Source organism: Gorilla gorilla, chromosome 1 (genome assembly GCF_029281585.2).
Source record: "Gorilla gorilla gorilla isolate KB3781 chromosome 1, NHGRI_mGorGor1-v2.1_pri, whole genome shotgun sequence".
Classification (NCBI taxonomy): Eukaryota; Metazoa; Chordata; class Mammalia; order Primates; family Hominidae; genus Gorilla; species Gorilla gorilla.
Window position 1 is genome coordinate 18,490,355 of NC_073224.2, and position 21,818 is coordinate 18,512,172.

The 21,818-nt window shown below is 43.6% G+C and overlaps 1 protein-coding gene across 1 annotated transcript in view; it reads left to right on the top strand.

Moving 5' to 3' along the window:
• The window catches only part of GALNT2 (polypeptide N-acetylgalactosaminyltransferase 2), a 215,067-nt gene that overhangs the window by 134,150 nt on the left and 59,099 nt on the right, over nucleotides 1-21,818 (top strand). Inside the window, exon 3 of the mRNA XM_031016643.3 lies at nucleotides 2,241-2,394. Within this exon, the coding sequence (XP_030872503.3) occupies nucleotides 2,241-2,394 (154 nt within the window). The remainder of the gene's footprint in view (nucleotides 1-2,240; nucleotides 2,395-21,818) is intronic.

Genomic DNA, 21,818 nt, shown 5'->3' on the forward strand with positions numbered 1-21,818 from the left:
GTTTGTTAGAACCAGCTCATTGGAATTCTGCCATAGGTGCTGCTGGTTTAGATTTTAACAAAAGCTTCAAAGCTTCTTTTGTATTAGTCCGTGAAAGGATAAACTCACTGGTGAGGAGTAGAAGCTGCTCGCTCTTGAGCACAGGTAGGTGTTATTTTTCTTCTCATCCTTGAAAATATATGAGGGTGAAGGCAGGAAGATGAGGAGAGAATGGAGGATAAGTAAGTATTTTTAGGATGGTCTTTGCACGGAAAACATGTTTCCAGTAACATGTTTTGGAAACATTTTATTTGCGGCATAAGAAGATGCTGACACCTTGGCCGGCTCTCACAGGCAGCTGTTTATTGGGGCCGTGGTATCATCGCTGTAGCCAGGCTCGTGGGTTTTGGAACTGATTTTCTGTTTGAGAGGCCAGACTTCTGTGACCCCCGCCAAGCATCATTTCCACGGCAACCAGCTGTGATGAGATGGGGGTTCTGACCTCGCAGGACCATTGCAACAAGAAGCAGATGAGCTTTTAGATAGAAAATTTACTCTTCTGTCTTGAACAAATTACATGTAACTGATTCTCAGTTTCCTCATCTCTGAAATAGAGAAAGGAACACAATGGCCCTTCAATTGTGTAATGAGGGATTTCTGTTGGGAAAGTAGATACGGAGGTACACATGCTATTATCATACCGTGTTTTCAAGGTCAACTGCACGACCCAAGGGTTGACACGCTGCAAAAGAGCTGTCTCCCCCCTGCTGCCCTGTTTCGTGTAGCTGCCGGCAGCCCTGCCTTCCCCTCTCCAACCTTGGCTCTGACGGCCAGGCTCTTGCTTGCTCCTTAGTCACACTGGCCTCCTGGCTGGTTCCTGAATGGGCATGCTCATGTCGACACTAGGACCTTTGCACTGCGGTGCCCTATTCTCCCAGGGAGTTGCATGCCCACACCCTGCCTTTGTTCAGTTATCTGCTCAAAATCATCTTATTAGGCCTTACCAGACCACCCCATAAAGAACAGGAACCCTGTACTCCCTGCCCCCATAACAGCCTTATGTTTCTTCATGGCAGTTCCAACCACTGGAAATTGTATGAGTTTCATGTGAGCAGGGTTGTTGGTGGTGTTTATTATTATTTTTTAGTTTGTCATATCTATGAAGTGGAACATTGTAGGCCATTAAGTCCTCGTGAAGAACCTTTTGTTATTCTATTTACTTATTTTGTAGGAAACTTAATTACAAACAATGAATAGCATATCCAAGATCATATAGGTGGCAAATGGTGAATGGTGCTTGATTGAAACCCAGGTTGACACAGAATCATAGATGTTCTCCTTGCTTCAAGTCTGCCTCTCCTTCCACCTATCTTCTGCTGTTTGAGCGTCCTGCCTTTGTGCATTTCTCTGGCTCTGCCATTATTACACCTGGGCTCATTCCTGACTTCACTCGCCTAGCCGTGCTCTCCTCTCAATGCTCCTTGGTCGCCAACACTGCCTCTGCCCTAGGGTAGAGCTCCTCAGTGCAGTGGTGTGTTCTTGGAGAACCTTGTGCCTGGCATTCTAGGGTTCAGGCCAATGCCAGGGGACAGGCAGGCTGCCTTGGCTTCCTTTCTTCCAGGAAGAGAACAGGTATGATGTGTGTGTTAGGAATGGCCAGGCCCCTGCTGTGCATATGAGGACACCTCTGAGAGCCACATCCTTCACTTTCTCCCTGTGGGGTCAGGCATACTAACAGCTGCAAAAAGGACCCCTTGACAAGGTCTCACCAAAGGGTATTTTGATATCCTGTTCTTTAGGGGTTATTTTTTGTACAAACATTTATTTTTGTGTTACCTGATGTTACATGATGGAATACCTTATGTGCAGTTTATACATGATCTTCTTCACCCTACCTGAGATAATGTCAACATTATAATCCCTGGAAAGGTGGGACAAGCTGAGAACATCTCCTTTTATAGAAAACATGAATGATGCCACAGTTATGGGTACTTTGATCTTACTTTGTTCACTGGACAGATGCCTGTACACCAGGCCTTTAACTTTCATGCTGTAAATGGCAAACCTGCAGTTTCCTGTTCTCTGGGTTGTAGACAGGATGATGCTTGCTTGTGCTGTTTTCAGCTAGTTTGTTGTTTAAAATGGCCACTATATAAAGAAGCCATGGATGTGATTTCTGGAGTTAACACTTACTGCAGTCTCTGTGATGAGCACTTGCTCACATTTTCCCTCATCCCTACCCTCTGCTCTGCTCTTTTTAGGGAAAGTACGGTGGCCAGACTTTAACCAGGAAGCTTATGTTGGAGGGACGATGGTCCGCTCCGGGCAGGACCCTTACGCCCGCAACAAGTTCAACCAGGTGGAGAGTGATAAGCTTCGAATGGACAGAGCCATCCCTGACACCCGGCATGACCAGTAAGTACCCCACTAAGCACCTGCTGCAGCTTCATTTGCTTTCACACAAACCAGTACGTCGCTTTCACCTGTGACACTAGAACTTCTCCATTACTCTGGGAAATTGAATGTGTGTTGTAAAACTAGGAAAAATCCTGAGGTATATGGCAATGGAACTTCACCCATAGGCAGTGGAAGGATGGTTCTAGATTCAGCTCTAGTCTTTAGGTGCCCTGTGGCAGTGTGCAGAAGCTGTGGGTTTCTGGCCAGAGTGTGGAAGTCAGAAAGAGAGTTGTGTGACTGGCTTTATATTTAGTGATCACTTGTTATTTTTATGATCCATTCACAAAAATGCAAAATTTGTCATTGTTCCCAACCTTGGAGGAAGAAAATCTAAATTCCTGCTTATTGGGACAGCTTATATTGGAAATGTTCTAAAGATTAGAAAGGAGAAATGAACTACCCAGCACAATAGATGTTAAATTGAGCAGAAACACAGGAGGGACAGGTGCCACATCTCCACACCCTGTACTGAAGGAAAGGCTCTTGTCCACATCTTTCTTTCTATTTTTAGAGATAGGGTCTCACTCTATCACCCAGGTTGGAATGCAGTGGTGCGATCATAGCTCACTGTAACCTCAAACTCTTGGGCTCAAGCAATCCTCCCATCTCAGCCTCCTGAGTAGCTAGGACTACAGGCATTCACCACTACACCCAGATCATATTTATTTAAAATTTTTTATTTTTATTTTTTTGGTAGAGGTGAAGTCTCTCCATTTGCTCAGGCTGGTTTTGAACTCCTGGCCTTAAGTGATCCTCCCGACTTAGCCTCCCAAAGTGCTGGAATCACAAACATGAACCACTGCTCTCCTGACCTCCTTCTTTTTCTTTCTTTTTTTTTTTTTTTTTTTGGAGACTGAGTCTTGCTCTGTTGCCTAGGCTGGAATACAGTGATGTGACCTTGGCTCACTGCAACCTCTACTCCTCTACTTCCCAGGTTCAAGCAATTTGTGGCTCAGCCTTCTGAGTATCTGGAATTACAGCTGCCTGCCACCACACCTGACTAAATTTTGTATTTTTAGTAGAGATGGGATTTCACCATGTTGGCCAGGCTGGTCTCGAACTCCAGACCTCAAGTGATCCGCCCGCCTCGGCCTCCCAAAGTGCTGGGATTACAGGCGTGCTCCACCGTGCCCACCCCTTTTTATTCTTCAAAGATCTTGAGAGTGGAGGGTACTTTGGGGTCTATGAAGCTCAGCTCAGGAGGTTGGTAGGCATTTTAAAAAGAGTATTTGTCACCACTTATCAGGAGAGTGATATGCATAACCCTCATTGTTATCCCATATCTGTAAGTTTGCTGATAAGAACCTTGACTGGGAGGTCTTTCACGTTGGAATTCTCAGTGAATTAGTCTTGTTTCAGATTATGAAAAAATAAGGAGCTGCATTTTGAAGGCAGCTGTTTTCCTGGGTGCTTGGTATATCTTCCTGCTAAGTTAGAGTCATGCATTCATCAGTGAATGGAATATAGATTACACATCTACCATATGTCAGACTCTGTGCTCGGATCCTAGCATTTCACCCAGAAAAATCTGGTCCCATTCCAGCTGCTAGGGGTGGCAGGTGCACCAGGAAGTGAGGTCGTGTAGCTCCATGGGTTGGGCAGTCTACTTTGCATGAATACTTTTGAGGCACTCAGGAGGGTGGGAGGGTCAGGACAGGTCCCAAGAGCGGTGAATTGGGTGGGGACACCCAGAAAGAAGGAAGTGCAGAAGCCCTGCCAGGAAAGCGTGGGGCTCCCAGAGAGCCAGCAAGTGTCTAATTTCACGGGCTGGAGTTTCAGGGATGGATGGGGGAGGGAGAGCTGGAGAGAGACAAATGGCCAGTGAAACTGCATTCACACACACTGCATACAGTGAAAGAAGATTTTTCTCTTTTACTCTCAAGGAACTTTATGGACAGTGTAGGTGCCAGTTAACTGCCAGGAGCTTCCTTTCTTAACAGCTTTCTTTGGGTTCTAGTCAGCTCTGTTCATCTATTCCAGCTCATATTTAAGAAATATGTAGCTTTACAGTTTTTTTAGGGCCGTGGAAAAGTGTGTGTGTGTGTTTGTGTGTTAATATCTGATACATATGAGTATATGTAAACATACATATCTTATATAATAGTAAGAATCTCATCATTTTCCTAACTCCACTCCAAAAGATTGTCTTTGATTAATGTTTCCTGCCATCCATTAATTTCTTTTCTAAAGCCAGCTCTACTCAGTCCTTATGCTGTCCTGGTTAAAGTCAGCTTGACTAACTGTTTAGTACTGTATCTAAAATAAGGGGTGACAACCTGGGGTCCAAGGACCTCCAGGGAGCCATGCATGGGCTTTGGGATGTTGTGAAAGTGTTGAGGCTGAAGCTGTGTGCAAGATCGCAGGTGTATATGTAGGTGCATTTCTGGGGACAGGGTCCTTCACTTTTTCCAGAGGGTCCCAGGTGTGTACTTCCCCACCGCCAGCCCATCCCCAGGCTAACCAGGCCAAGCAGCCCATGCCAGGTGCTTCTCCGGCCCCCACCCACGTAATCCACACAACCCTTTAAGATAGGCTTGAAGCTTATCTTCGTACACAGAGAGGAAATGGAGGTGCCGGAATGTTGATAACTTGCCCAGTGATTAAGAGCTACTGACAAGACCAGAAAGAGTACGTGTAGCTTTTAAGAAGGGCTTGGCCTAAACTCAGGGGAATAAAGTCTAGCAGAATCTAGTGCAGAGATCTTCCCTGATGACTTCAGTCGACTGCTTGGCATGACATCTCCATGAGATGGTCTGAATTTCTTTTCACCATGTGGGTTAAGAGCTAGTTTTCCCACAAGATTTTATCTTGACATACTTACTTATCCTGTGAGCTGAGAGAAGAATGGTGTTCTTTCTCATGGCTCATCAGCATGTGGGCTGGCTTTCTCATCTGCCTCCCTTGCAAGTCCCTACAAAGTCCCCAAAACTATACGTACATATATTTTTTTTTCAAAGTTTTTGAAATATGAGTTTGTCCAAACAGATGTTTGAATATTCATCCCACAGTGTGGGATGCATTTTAGGTGGGTTTAATTTTAGTTCCAGCCAGTGTGTCATGTTCATTTGCATGTGTTAAAGGGGCAGCTGGGATGCCTTCCACATTTGTTGGATTTGGGCTAAATTAAAGTCTATCCATAGTCAATTGGATGCCTAGAGCTGAGCCGATTTAATGTCTCAAAGTGTAAGCTCTAGAATTACCATTCCTGTTGAATGTCAGGTTAAGAAGATTGGGTTACCTCTTTGAATTTCTCTCCCAATATATCTAATGGGGAGCTATTACAGAATTTGACCTTTCTGTATAAAATGTTTTTTGTCTCTGCAGTATCTACCTTCGTGTTGATCAATAGAAATTCTTGCACAGTAGAATTCAGTCTTTAGTTTTCATAAATCTGAAAGCAGTACAGGTGGAGGGTAATTAAGAATGAGGTGTTTGGAGTCCTACAGACCTGGGTTGAAAATCTCAGACCCTCCAGTTCTTAATTCTGTGACCTTTATCATCTGTAAGATGATAGAACATTACTCCATCTGTAACCTATGAAGATTATGCAACATGTTTACATGGGCTGGTTGCCCCTCCCCTGAGCCACCTCAGTGAGGTATCCCTTGACCATCTTCCCTAGGAGTTCAACCCCCTGACCCCCACTCCAAAACTTCCCGTCCCCCTTTCCTGCTTGATTTTTCTCCACAGTTCCTCTCACCACCCACACACTGTGTATTTTACTTATTTTTTTCTTCCGAATAGTGAGTTATTGTATCCAGGATTGTTATTCAGACACCTCCGGGCACTCAGTAAATTCAATAAGTATTTGCTGAGTGAGTGAATTGTTTAGCAGAGTGCCTGGCATATATTGAGTGCCCAATAAATCATGCAAGATATGAAGAATCACAAAAGAATACAGGAGAAGGAAAGGGAGATATTTAAGTATAAAGGTCATGTGAACTCAAGATGGGCCACACACAAATAACCTCATTGTGTTTGTGTTCTCCCAGGACTGGAAAACTGCAATTATAATCCACCCCTTATTACCCTGAAGGATAGATACAAGGAATAAGGCTTCAGAGCCTCCCAAACAAACAGACAAACAAAAAACTCTGGGCTATGCTTTATTTACCTTTCTAGATATATATATTGTACCAAGAAGAAATATTTACATGGAATCAGGAAGCATACAAAAGCCAGCTGTGAGTGAAATACTAAATACTATGTATAGGATATATTAGGTCCTCTTAGATGTTAGAAAGATGATAGCCCATCTTATTTTTTTTTTCTTTTCTTTCTGCAAGGTGCTCACTCTGTCACCCAGGCTGCAGTGGTACAATTTCGGCTCGCTGTAGCCTTTCCCTCTTGGGCTCAAGTGATTCTCCTGCCCCAGCCTCCTGAGTAGCTGGGACCGTGGGTGCGCAGCATGATGCTAGGCTAAGTTTTTGTAGAGATGGGGTCTTACTGTGTTGCCCAGGCAGGTGTCAAACTCCTGGCCTCAAGCAATTCTCCCGCCCTGGCCTCCCAAAATGCTGAGATAGTAAGTGTGAGCCACGGCATTCAGCCCCATCCTAGTTTTGAAAGCACCATTTCTTTTCTTTTTATTTTTAAATTGATGTATCATAGTTGTTATCCATCTTGGGGGTACATGTGAGATTTTGATACCTGTCTACAATGTGTAATGATCAAGTCAGGGTAATTGGGATATCCCTCACCTCTAACAGTGATCTCTGCATGGTTTCTCAATTTAAAAAAATAACCTTCTTGCTTGGAAATTTCAAATAAATTATCAAGACTTAAAAGCAAATTAAACCAATGGGAATTCTGAAGTTTCTTTTTTGTAATAAGTGTTTGTTTTTTCTCTCTCTTTCTGCGTTGGGAAGCTGTTCTTACTGTCCAGGCAGAAGGTAATGGAAAGTAGCATTGGTGGTGGTGAGAAGTGGTCTGGTGGGCTATATTCTGAAGGTGGGGCCAACAGGATGTGCTAATGGACTGGAGGGGGGTATGGCTTGGAAGAGGGTGCCAAGGATTGTGGCTGGCACAAGGGAAGACCTGCAGTCTCCTCAGCTGAGATACAGGGAGGCTGTGAGTGGAGCAGGTGTAGGGAAATGTGGACATGTTAATGCTGCTCAGTGTAGGTGGACCTGTTTTGTAGGTGGTGGGATATGTGTCTGGTGTTCAGGAGGAAGGTCTTAGCGGGAATGTAAATTTGGAAATGTTCAGCGTATGGATGGTATTTAAAACCATGAGGCTGGGTGTTAAGCCCAAGGGAATGGATGCAGACAGAAGAGGCCCAAGGCCTGAGCCCTGGACAATTCCAACATTGAGATCTTTAGCTGTGAATCTGGAGCCAACGGCTGACACTTGAGGACAGTCTAACACTGTAGATTGCGTACTATTTTAGGCTGTGTTCCCGTGATCAGGAGATATAATTTTATGAAGCTATGCGACTGTGAAGCTAAAAGGAGCCTCAGGGGAGTGTCTAATTCAGTGGTTCTCAGCCTCGAGCTGTGCCACCCACCCAGAGCGAAGATGGAAATGTGGGGGTGGAGGATCGGGGGTTGTTAGAATACCCGTGGGGTGCTCCTGGCATTTACCGCCAGGGCCCAATGAAGCCACATATTTCGTATAGCCCAGGTTGGTCTGGCACATTGAAGAGACTGTCCTACCCAAATGGCCACAGGGTTTCCTGTCAAGCCCTCATTTACTTATTTCCCCCCATTAGTTTTTAAAAAAAAAAAAAAAGCATGTTGAAGTTGTTTTTTTTGTTTTTTCTGTTATTGCTCTGAGTCATACCTGCCTTCTCCATCAGCCAGCCCTCAAAAGCAGGTTGAAAGCCATCACCTCCTGAGCCCTGTAGCCCATACAGGCCCCACTGGAAGTCTCTGTCCCTCTGACTAGCAGCCGCATGGAAGTATGAGTGTGTTGTGGACTGAATTGTGCCCCCTCAAGTTTCATACGTTGAAGTCCCAAACCCCAGCGTGACTGTATTTGGAGACAGGTCCTTTGTGGAGGTGATTAAGGTTACAGGAGGTCCTAAAGGGTGGCGCCCTGATCCACCCCATCCTGATCCACCTGTCCTACAGGACAGGTGTCCTTATAGAAAGAGGAAGATGGAAAGAGAGATTTTTTTCCCTACCATGTGAGCACACAGCAGAACAGGGCCACCTGCAAGCCAGGAAGAGGCCTCACCAGGAACCAGATCTGCTGGTACCTTGATCTGAGCTTCCAGCCTCCAGAGCTGTGAGAAATACAGATCTATTGTTGGGCCAGGTGCAGTGGCTCACGCCTGTAATCCTAGCACTTTGGGAGGCCAAGGCGGGTGAATCGCTTGAGTCCAGGAGTTTGAGGCCAGCCTGGGCAACATAGCGAAACCCCATCTCTACAAAAAAATACAAAAATTAGCTGGGCATAGTGGCTCACACTTGTGGTCCCAGCTGCTAGGGAGGCTGAAGTGGGAGGATGGCTTGAGCCTAGGAGGCTGAGCCTGCACTGCACTTCAGCCTGCGTGGCAGAGCAAGACCTTGTCTCAAAAAAAAAAAAAAAAAAAAGTCTATTGTTTAAGGTCCCGTCTGTGGTATTGTCAGCCCAGGCTGACTAATACAGAGTGGAAATGATACAGCATGACCGGCAGGCCAGTGGGAGGACCGGCCAGCCAGATCCTGAAATGACTTGGGTAACACTTGCCTTCATTTTCTCTTTCATACAGTGTTGAAGCCCCTCCCCAGTGTTGTCTGGTTCAGAGGTTCCTGGGGTAACATCCCCTTGATGCCTTCTTTAGAGTGTGCTGCGCTTAGGAAGTGAGTGTCGTCAGGCTGGAGCGTTTCCGGGATCCAAACTCCTTTCCAGAAGGGTTTTGATTGTTTTTGCCTGGAAATGCATCTGATAAGAAAATAAAGTAGAGGAACCCAGGAAGTTTATGAAATCTCTTTCTCTCTACTAGGGAAAACTTGGGACAGTTTACATTGAAATTATTTACAGATGTAAAATGAAATCAACCTTTAGGGGGGAAACCATTTTCTTTGTTTTCTTCTTTCCCCTGTCAACTAGACACCATTCCTTTTCACTTATTTCATTAAATCCTTTAAAAACAAGAACTGCTTGGTAAAGAAACAGGTTTCCTTCGGGTTTCAAACGTTTAGTTATTAGAAAGCTTTTCTCTGCCTTGCCACCACTACATTTAAAATGTGGGGTTTTGAAACATTTTTGTGTCTCACGCTGAAATACCACCGCCTGAACCATTTCCCTGCAAAGAACCTTCTTTGAAAGGAGTGTGTCCAAGTTGTACATCTAATCGGTTTATCTTTAAGTCAAGAATATGTTGTTTTTACTCCAGTTACAGATTATAGTGGCTCAGCCTTTGTTTAGAAGAATTACTAAAGAACTCTATTTTGACCACTTTTGAAATGTCTGCTTTTAACACAGCCAAAACATAGGTCAAAGCTCTTAAGGGTGTGTTCTTTTATTTATTTTTTAGGGGCATTTTAAGAGGGCAGACACTGAAGGCCTGGGTTGTGCTGTTTACTCTCACTGGAATGTCAGTATTGATATCAGTTGTTTTAAGAGTGGCTAATCAGGATTAAGGATTGTGGGGAAAGATAAAATCCAAACTTCCCATTCTTATTCTGGAAGAACAAACATTGCTGAAGCCAAGTGAAGGTTTTCAGCATTAAGTCAGCCAGCTTGGAGGGAGGCTTTGGCTAAGGCAACTATTAGGGGACTCAGAGTTTTCTTTTTAGGGGGGCAGAAGATCTAGGGAAATCCACACAGCTCCCCAGTGGGAGTGTGATTGGAGATCCAGGCAGGGCTGGAGCTTTGTCCTTATGTTGTACTTCTCGGCAGCTCGCGGCGTCTCATAAACATGCGCCGCTGGCCTCCTGAGATTCTTGTGACGGAACCGCTGCTCCATGGTGGAGCTGGCCCGAGCACCCACTCCTCCCGCATCAATTTGCAGCCCAACTCCAGCTCTGTATGCTGCACCACAGGGTCCTGGTGGAGGAGATGGGAGGCCACACGGGGTGTCACAGGTGGGGACAGGCGCTTCTCTAGGCTTAGCTGTTCTGGCTTTGTTGGCATTTGTGGCCGTGGGGCAGGTGGAGTTTGGGTGTGGTGTAACACTGAATGTTTAAAAGCTTGTTCAATAATCACAATAACAAAGCAGTTCATTGAACATTTTTTGGTATCAAGGCCCATGCTCAGCCTTTTGTGTGCATTAATTTTATTTAAGGCTTGGCACAGTGGCTCACACCTGTAATTTCAGCTCTTTGAGAGGCTGAAGCAGGAGGATAGCTTGAGACCAACCTGGGCAATATAGTGAGACCCCATCTTAAAAAAAAAATTACTCTAGTGTGGTGGTGTGCACCTGTACTCCCAGCCGCTTGGGAGGCTGAAAGGGGAGGGTCACTCGAGCCCAGAAGTTTGTGGTTGCAGTGAGCTATGATTATGCTATTGCACTCCAGCCTGGGCAACAGAGTGAGACTCTATCTCTAAAAATAAAAATAAAAAATTTTATTTACTCTGCATCACACTCCTGTAAAGTGGGTAGGGATGCTATACTTCTGATGATGTCGTATACCAGTTCCCAGAAGGCTCGGAACTCAGACCCCACTTCCAGAAAGTAGAAGAGTTGCACACAGGAGTCAGGTTCGGCAGGATGTGAGCTCAGTTTGCAGAGCACAGGTTGTTTTTCTCATTTTTCACATTGTCAGTTGGAACATATTTGGGGAGAGGCAGGCAGCTAGGATATCCCAGGGCCTCATAAGGCACCACCTTGTATCTAGAGAGCCTTAGTCCCCAGGGATTTTACAGTTACTAAGCCATGAAGTTTTATCACTTGTCTATGAGGCAGACGAGAAAGGTGAGCCACTTGCCTGAGTTCTAACAGGATTCACTGGTGGAGGAATTGGAGCGCTCTGTATCCCTGGCTCAGGGTTCTGTCTAACAGTTGTGGCTCCCTTGCTGTCCGCTCTTCAGAGGGCCTTTCATACTCCTGGCTTTTAGGCATGAGTCTTGGCATGAGGCCTGAATGCACCTAAAAAATGGAAGAGATGGGTGTTGGTAACTTGCAGCCAAACAACCTCCTAAGGGAAGCTGGCCACACGTTGATGGGATCCTGAGAAATGGAGAAGAAATGGGGTTGTTTTTCTTTTTCCAGCTTCAGATTCTCGAAGAAAATGTATTGGAAGAGTGCACTCTATTTCTGTTCCCTTGGAACATTGCTGATGCTGTTCAGGAAGTGAGACTTCTGCTTGTGTGTTCAGTCAGTGTGACATCTCTGCCTGTCAGTGTGACATCTCTGCCTGCTGTTGGAAGGGTGCTGGCAGGCTCAGCGAGATATACGAGATGTGGGGAGTGGGAAGTGGCCAGCAATAATGGCTCCTTGCTTAACGGGTCCCCCACCAACTCATCCCAGGTTGTAACTTGCATCTGATATGCACAGTTCACACCAAAGCCATGTCATTATTCATCAGCATGCTTGTTTATGTTTTGTTTTTATTTTTTGTGTCTTTATAAAACCAACTTCTGGTTTCAACCACAGACGGTTCTTTTTCTTCCCTTGATATGTTTCCTCTTTTTTTGGGGTCTATTTCAGGCCTTCTCTCTGTCTGAATTAAATAATGCATTGAGACTGGTATAAGTAGACTGTATTGATTTGACTGTAGAGATTTCGTTTGTGTCGATGTTGGCATCTCTGAAGGGCCCGTTTCAAGTCTCCTTTTCAAAGATCATTAGCAAACGTATTCTCAAAGCTTAACCCCTGAGTGGCTGCCCACATGTGTGGCTCAGTTTCCCCATCTGTAACTCTGGGTTATGGTTTGGGCAAAAGCACGATGATGCTAAATGAGTTGTGTGATTTGCTTTCTTTATTCTTTAGTCTTTTCTTTCTGCCATCATCCTGGGAATGCAGTGATGACCATGAGGATCGTCTTTGTTGTCAAGAAACTGTAGTCTTCCCGGAGAGGCAGACAAGGAAACAGGCAATTACGTAGCCTAGTAAGGATAACCTAACCACCTCTAGACCATTTACGACAGAGCTCTATTCTTTCTATTTTAGACCTGTTTGTGAGTTTCTGTTATTTTCTTAGTAGACTGGCCCTTTTATCATTATGAAATGCACTTCTTGTCAGTGGTAATGCTTCTTGTTTTACAATATCAGTAGAGCTGCACCATCTTTCTTTGGTTTCATGTTTTTGCATGGTATACATTTTCCCATGCTTTCACTTTCAAACTTTTTATGTCCTTATATTTAAAGTGTATCTTCTGTAAGTAGCCTATAGTTGGATTTTGGACTTTCATCTGCTCTAACAATCTTTATCTTTTATATGGTGTATTTAGTTCTTTTACATTTAATGTAAGTACTAGTTTATTGGGGTTTAACACCAACGTCTCACTGGTTGTGTTCTATTAGTTCCACCTACTTTGTGTTTCTTTTTCCCTTGCATCCTCCTACGTTTTTTCTTCTCTGTTGGTTCGCTAAATTCTTGACTAGTAAGTCCACATGTAGAGCCTAATGTAAATGAATAATTTTATTACTTCTTAGACAATGCACAGACCTTATAATAATTTACCTTCCACTTACCTTCAGCCCTTTGTGCTCTTGTTGTCATTTAGCTTAATTCTTTCTTTATAAACTCTATAGGATATCTTTTATTGTTTTATGCAGTAAATATCCTTTTGATTTATTCACATATTTATATTCCCATTGCTCCTCATTTCTTATATTTCTGTTTTTCTACCCAAGATCATATTCCTTCTGTATTTCATTAGTATTTGTATTAGTACCAGTATGTTGGCAATGAATTGTATCCTTTTGTTTGTCTGAAAACATCTTAACTTTACTTTTTTTTTTTTTTTTTGAGACGGAGTCTCGCTCATGTTGCCCAGGCTGGAGTGCAGTGGTGTGATCTAAGCTCACTGCAACCTCCGTCTCCCCAGTTCAAGTGATTCTCCTGCCTCAGCTTCCCAAGTAACTGGGATTACAGGCGCCCACCACCATACCTGGCCAGTTTTGTATTTTTAGTAGAGACTAGGCTTCACCATGTTGGCCAGGGCGGTCTTGAACTCCTGACCTCAAGCCATCTGCCCACCCCAGCCTCCCAAAGTGCTGGGATTACAGGTGTGAGCCACCATGCCCGGCTTACTTTTGTTTTTGAAGAGTCTTTTCACTGACTGTGAAATTCTGGGTTGACAGTGACTGTCAGCACCTTTACGTTGTCTTTCAGTTGTCTTCTGTTTTTTGTTGTTTCTGGCGAAATGTCTACCGTTAGTCTTGTTCTTTTTGAAGACGTTTGACTTTTCCTTCCAGCTGCCTTTTCAGATATTTCTTTTTTTCAGCAATTTTGCCATAATATGCCTAGCAGTTGTTTTCCTTGTGCTGAACCTGTTTGGGATTTGTGGAATTTCCTGACTCTTGAGCTTCATGCCTTGTCGGTTTTGCCATGCTGCAGTTCTGTCTCCTCTTCCTCTGAGGCCCTAATTTCATCTTTGTTAGATGTTTCTGCGTTTCCTCTGTCCCTCATAAGCTCTTTTCTGTACTTTTTATTCTTTTTGATTCGCTGTGTCTCAGTCTGGATATATTTCTGTTGGCCTGCTTCCTGTTCATTGATCCTTTCCTCTGCTCTGTCTACTCTGCTTTTAAATCCACTGCTGAATTCTTCATTTCAGTGATTGTGTTTTGTTGTGTATGAATAAATACAGAGATATTTCAGGGCTCTCACTGACTTTTTCCTCCAAAGAGGATTTAGTTTTGTTCTCTGGCAGGCGGTTAAAATAGGGCAGGTCACCTTAATCAAGTCTGGAATTGAGCTGGTATAAAGCTGGGTTTCGGTCTTCTGTGAGAGAGCTGGTGAGTTTCCAGTTCTCTTTTGCCACTAGGAAGTAGCCCTGTGGGATTCGACCTGGAAGTCTGGGATATTTATCAGAGCCCAGTTTCCTCAGCAAGCCCTGAAGTCCATTTCTGGCCTCCACAGCTCCACGGCACCTCCAGAAGCTTTCACTTGGCTTTGCACCTACAAGACCATCGCTTCTGCTCGGCTCAGTCGGCCGTTTGGCTCTATGCCGTTTGAGGGGAAGAGGATCAGAGAATGTTGGCCTTCCTCTCTAGGTGCTTCTCCTTTCTGGAAACCTGACCTCACACCTGGCTGCTTTGCTAGCTCTCTAGTGCCTTCAAATAGATTCTTCAGGGTATTTCATCCCGAATTTCTGGTTGCTTTTAGTGAGTAGGTTGGTCTACAGCAAGGAACTTTACTGTCACTGGAAGCAGGAAAAACACCTGAGTGTTTTATTTGGAATTCAAATCCACTCTGAATTTGGCAGTTTATAAATTTTGCCCTGAGCAGTAATGTCTATCTCGAAGGAGAGTAAATAGAAATACAGGCTTGAAGTTGGGATGTGTCGCTTTTATTAATAGCTCAACCAGCTATTAGCTCCCAGACTGAGGTTAAAATAATCTCTGTAAACCCTGGGTTTCTTATCTGTAAAACAATAATCATGCTTGCCTGGCCTGTCTTACAGCATTTTTATTAGGCTCAGATGTACACATAAACTACATACATTAATTACACAAATACAGGACATTAATATAGTGACTAGTGGCTTGTATATATGTCAGCTTTAAGTAAAGAATGAACTGTTATTTTGTTACACTTTGCTCTCAAAATGTGTGTGACATGGCTGGCAGACTTTCAGCTTCCAGTGTGGAATGCCTCTGTCACATTGAGGTGGTATTGGATTGTTTTATCATAGAACCAAAAACAGTTGCGGAAATAGCTGTGAAGCAGTGATCCTACCTATTTCAGAAAGAAATTAGACCAGGAAAAATGGAGTCAACAGAGTTTTGCTTGATAAATGAGATTAATCTTCGAGTCCTAACAAACTGTCCTACTTCAACTATCCATTTAAAACCCATCACTTTGCCGCCCATCGTGGAACCATGAAACTGCAAGAACAACTTTCTTTTTCAGTGGAAGGGTTTTGTATATTTTAGGAAACAGTCAAAATACTGTAAAATTTATTTTAACTTTTTTTGTCATTTAGGCTACGTATTTCACTTGAATATGGTTTCAGAGATTACTTGTGACATTTCTAATGAACTTAAAAGAAGCAGCATTGTCAGTTTATGGTACATTCATTATTAAGTCAAAACACCGATCTGTTCACTGGTGTAACTGACAATTCACATATACTTTGGAGTTGTCTCACCCCGTTGCCCAAGCTGGAGTACAGAGGTGTGATCGTAGCTCACCGTAACAAACTCCTGGGCTCAAGCCATCGCCCTGAGTAGCTAAGACTACAGGTGTGCGCCACTGTACCCAGCTGATTTAAAAAATTGTTTAGTAGAGATGGGGTGTTGCTACGTTGCCCACACTGGCCTCAAACCCCGACCTCAAGTGATCCTCTTGCCTTTACCTCCCAAAGTACTGGGATTACAGGCGTGAGCCACCATGCCTGGCCTGTACTCTGGAGTTGTTAAATGTTAATGGTAGAACCTATGAGGGCCCATAATCCCCACTGCCATCTGTAAAATTTAAAGTTCAGACTTTTATAGTAACGACTATCTTAACTATATTGAATAAGCCATGATTTTCTTCATCTGACAATAATGTGAGAAAATCCACACCTCTTTGGAAATTCAAGTTATTTAAAAAAGGAAATATCCCAGTAGGAATATTGTACTTGGATTTAAAGTTTTATATTCACTGAAGATTTCTTTTTATTCTTGGATTTATCATTTATTTAGCAAAGATTTGAGTGCTAACTACATGACAGATGTTTTTCTGGTCACTGGGGAAACAGCTGTGAACAAAACATTAAAAAAACAACTCTGCCGTCATAGAGCTCACATTAAGAGGATGGGGGAGAAAACAATAAAATAAATCATTAATTATATGGTTTTTAAAAAGCATGTTAAATACAGAAGAGAAAAAAATAAGCGGTGGAGGTTAGGAGTGTGAAAGAGTCAAGGGTTTTAGTACTAAACAGGTGATCAGGGAAGATCTCACTGACAGGAAGGTGTTTAGGCAAAGACCTGAGGGAAGGGACGAGGGAGTGTGCGTTTGAATAACTGGGAAGAGAGTTCTCATCAGGGGAGGTGGCAAGGGCAAAGTCCCCAAAGAGGTAGTGTCCCAGGCCTATCTAAAGGACAGCAGGAAGCCAGAGTCGCTAGGCAGGAGGCCATGAGGAAGAGTAGAAAGAGGTGAGGTCTGAGAGGAGTCAAGGCACCAAGCCCTAGGAGCCTGGAGGCGCATGGTAAGGGCATTGGCTTTGTCTCTGTCATAGTCCGTTTTGTGCTGCTATAACAAAATACCTGAGACTGGGTAACTTAACAAAGAACAGAAGTTTACTTCTTACAGTATGGAGGTTGGGAAGTCCAAGATCCTTAAGCTGGCAGGCTCACATTGTCTGGTGAGAATCTGGTTTCTGCTTTCAAGATGGCGCCAAGAACAGTGGATCTTCCAGAGGGGACAAATGCTGTGTCCTCACATGGCAGAAGGCAGAAAGGCAAAAAAGGGACAAACTCCCTTCATTAAGCCCTTTTAAAGGGTCTTCATTCCTTTCACAAAGGAAGAGCCCTCATTATCTAATCACCTCTTAAAGGTTCTGTCACCACTACATTGGCTGTTAAGTTTCAACACCTGAATTTTGGAAGAGACTCATTCAAACTGTAGCAGCCATTGAGTGAGATGGAAGCCATTGTAGGTTTGGGAGCAGAGGAACAGCATGACCTGAATTAGGCCTCTAAAGGGTCAGTCTTTTAAAAGGTTGCTGTGATAAGACCAGGTTTACTGGGGGTGGGGTGGGAAATACAAGGCCAGAAGCAGAGAAACCTGTTGCCATGATCCAGCCAAGATGACAGTGGCTAAGAACAGGGGACTAACAATGGAGGTGGTGAGAGGTGGTTGGATTCTGGATGCCTTTGGAAGGTAGAGATGACAAGATATGCTGAATCGGATGTGGAGTGTGAAGAAGAGAGGGCTGAAGGATGCCACTGAGTTTCTTAACCAAGCAACTTGAAGAATGGACTTGTCCTTTGCTGAGCAGGGAGCAGTACAACCTCCTGGTTAAGGTGTGGATGCTGGCACCAGGTCTCCCATGTTGGAATCCCAGTTATCCCTTTAGCAGCTGCACGATCTTGGCGTGTCAGTTAGCTCCTTCATGATATAAGTTAAGGGTGATGATAATACTCATCTTATGGGCTGCCGTGAGGACTAAATGGGTTAACACCTGTAAGTGACTTAGCACAGTGGCTGGCACATAATCAGTACTAAACGAATACTAGCTGCTATTCAGGAAGCATTGCTGGAAAGATTAGGAGGGAAGTTTTCATCCAAGTGGAACTGTCAAGTAGGTGGGTGAAGATATACAAAAATCTGGAATTCAGGAGGCAAGCCTGGGGAGAAGTTACACAGTTGAGATTGTCAATGTTTATGGATGGTTTTAAACTCACTTTGTTATCTATCCCCGAATGTGTATTTTTAAATGTGGAGGTATTTCTGGTTACCAAAATAGGCTTAAAGCAGGGGTCCCCAACCCCTAAGCCGTGGACCAGTAGTGACTCATGGCCTGTTAGGAACCAGGCCACACAGCAGGACGTGAGCAGGGGATGAGCAAACATTCCCGCCTGAGCTCCGCCTCCTGTCAGATCAGCATGGGCATTAGATTCTCATAGGAGCACGAACCCTATTGTGAACTGTACATGCAAGGGATCTGGGTTGTGTGCTCCTTATTAGAATCTAATGCCTAATGATCTGAGGTGGAACAGTTTCATCCCAAACCATCTCCCCTCTCCACCATCTGTAGAAAAATTGTCTTCCATGAAACTGTTCCTTGGTGCCAAAAAGGTTGGGGACCGCTGGCTTAAGGGACACTGGGTTTGTTATCTGTTGCCTCTTCTTTATGATGATCATTGAATTTCCTCTGGCATCTTTGCCATGGCCCTTTAAACCAAATCTTTTTTATTCTTGGTAATTCTTTAAGTGCGGAGGCCAAGGTACTTGTTCTTGATATTCACATATAAGTGCCACCTGTTGAAGTTGGAAAATTCCCTGTATGTTGCTCTGGGCTAGAATAAAGCAATGCCCTGGTTGCCTAATTCTGCTTGGCCAACGTGTACTGGTGCGTGGGACCATGAGCTGCCCAAGTGGCCTTGGTGGCTTTCTGTTCTGGCATCCCTCTCAAATTAACCCCTTCCTCTCATTGCCACTCTTGGTCCAGTCCCTTGTCCTCCCTTCTGAGTCACTGGACCTGCCTACTCAGATCTCTCAGTACCTCTCCCAGGCTTGTATTCTTCATGCCCCTCCCACGCAAGAACTAACCTATGGTGAGGACACCTGGATCCCCCTCCTGGGCCCTGCATAGATGGCCTGCAGTAGCTGGTCCTGCCTCCGCCACCCACTTACCTTTCTTGAGACTTCTGATGTGGATGCATTCCAGATGTGGGGGCATTCTTTGCAAAGTGCTTGTTGCTGTCTTCATTCATGGTATTCTCCACTGCCCTTCTAAACCTTTCTAAATGGGTGTGTCCCTTAAAACACAATTCGCCTAGATTCTTCCAAAGAACTGCTTCTGACTGGCCCCCTGCCATGGGATTGCTGCCCTCGCTTGAGACCTTGCCACCCCCAACCACAGCCTCTGTGCCTGGGCTTTCTTGTTTTGTAGCTGTGCATGATTTCTCCAGGTATTTCGTAAGTTGCTTTGGGACAGAGACTATCTGTAATTAGACGGTTCTCTAATTCCTCACTTAAATTCTTAGGGAATTCAGATTGTTAAAAAAAAATCTAGAGAGCTATTAATGACACATACACAATTTGTGAAATAATGTTTTTAATCTTGAGACAGTACCTTGTACTCAAACACACTAATGTTTTTGCAGCAGAACATGAATATGCATACCAAGTGGGATAAATCGGGAGAACAGTCATCAGGTCAGGTTTTACTGCCACATAATTCAGGTCGTGGCAGGCTTTGCCACCAAATAGGATACAGATTTTTTTCCAAGGTTTTTTTTTTTTTTAATGTTGGAATCAAAGATTAGGAATTATGGACCCTCGCTAGGTAAATAAAGAATACCATTGATTCTGCTGCCACATGATAAACAGCCCGTCCCGGAGGCACCAGAGCCTACTTTTGGGTTGCCATGCTGTAGATGAGGGGGACAGGGCATAAAGGGAGTTGTAACTCCCGGGATGGTCTTCAGCTTGATATCCTGCAGGGCCTCTGGTGCACAGGTTGCCCTTGAGATTGGTTAGCACCCAGCGTAGCTCCTGGTAGGCTTTGCCACTCCCTCACTGTCACCACGTGCTGGGTGGGCTGAACTAGATCTCTCTTGGTAGCTGCTTTTATGGAATCACTCAGTTAACCCAGTTGACTGTAGGATCCTATCTGCAAAGAGGCATCCCCTGGAGGCCAGCGCATGGTGGTGCCATCAAACGAAGGCACTTTTGTTAGGGTTGGTCCATTCTTGGGCTTAATCAGACCCGCCCTAAGGAAATCATGGTATGATGTGACGGTGATGCTAATGATCTGCCTTCTATTGTTGGCAAACCTTATCTTGGCCAAATGTTAGCTAAAATCTCTGAACTGGTCTGTGTTTCACCTAGATACTAATGGTCTACGCAGTGGGCTGTTAGCAAGCTTGTATCATGAACTCCCCAAGTTCTCCTTTCTTTAAATACACCGAATTACTCAAAACTGGTTTTTTCTTTAAGGAAAAAGCTTTTTAAAAGTAGATACCTGTTTGTTGCACACAGGAAAAAAAGTCTGAAAGCTTCACATTGTCTCTGGTGAATGTCCTTCCTAATTTGTCTCATACCCTCTGATGTTCAATGTATGTCATTTTCTACAAATACAATGACAATAAAATGACACTGTATTTGCTGTTTGCCTGCCTACTTTTTTTCATTCAGTAATACATAGGAAATATTTTCTAGGACTGTTAAATATATAACTTTCCTTTATAAAAGCTGTATATATCCCATTTTATGTTTATTTAGCTAGCTCTCTGGTAATGGACTGCTAGATTCTTTTCCTTTTTAATGCTAACGTTGGGATGAATATTTTTGAATAACCTCTTTGCTTACTCATTTAAAGGGAGATGCTATTTGAGATGACAGTGTGTTATTTGGTTCTGAAAATGTACCAGAATTTACTCAATATATTGCTGAGTTTGGCTACTGCTTTATTTTAGGTTTTGAATGAAGATTCATAGCTGAAAGTATCTGTGGCCGGCCAGCCTGCCTGCCTTCTTTTCCTCCTCCCTCCCATCTTCCTTCCTTCATCTAGCTTTGGCTTCAAGATTATGTTAACTTTGTAAAATGAATTTAGAACAAATTCCTAAATTTCTTTAGATGCTTCAGAAAAACTGATTTGCAAAGGAGTAATTTGTTTCTTGGAGCTCACCTTTCAAAGTCATCTAAACTTAGAGCTATTTTTATTTTAATTACAGTAATCCTTTGATAACCTTTTAAAATTCTTCCATGAATATTGACATGTGTTCAGTTTTTCTATGTTTTACTTGAATTAATTTGATTTATATCTTCCCAAAAGAATAAATTTCCCTTGGATTTTCAAATTTATTGGCATAGTGTTATATGTATATGCACTTAAATCTTTATTAATTATAAACTTTTCATGTTTTTCTTCTTTAAAAATGCCAGTGATGTGTCTCTGGTTTCTCCTCCTTACTTCTGTCTTCTTTTCATCCTTGACATCAAGTGCTGGGATTTTATATACATTCCACTGCTTTTCTCTTTTTTTTTTTTTTGAGACGGAGTCTCGCTCTGTCACCCAGGCTGGAGTGCAGTGGCGCGATCTCAGCTCACTGCAAGCTCTGCCTGCCGGGTTCACGCCATTCTCTGTCTCAGCCTCCTGAGTAGCTAGGACTACAGGCGTCCACCACCACACCCGGCTAATTTTTTGTATTTTTAGTAGAGACGGGGTTTCACCGTGTTAGCCAGAATGGTCTCGATCTCCTGACCTCGTGATCCACCCGCCTCGGCCTCCCTGCTTTTCTCTTTAATGCATTCATGTCTGCCTGTTCCCTCTGCTTTCCTCTGGACTCCCCTGCCCCATGAGAGTTGAATGTTGAGTGTTTACTTTATGTCTACTTAATTGGTTTCTGAGTGCAGCTTTGGCTGAGTCTGGTAGTACGAAATATAGTGTGATAATTTTGGTTATTTTTAAACCTACTTGTAAATGACCACTATTATTGTTTCTCACCACTCTGGAATTCTGTTTTTGGTTTCTTTTTTGGTACATTGCTTATTTAGGACAGAGTTTCAAAATGGTAAGAAACTGATTTTTTTTTTTTCTTTTTATCTTTTTAAACTTAGGTCATTGGAGATTTTTTTCTCCTCACTTTATTGCTGTGGAGTCAGACATTACAACTTTATAATTTTACTATT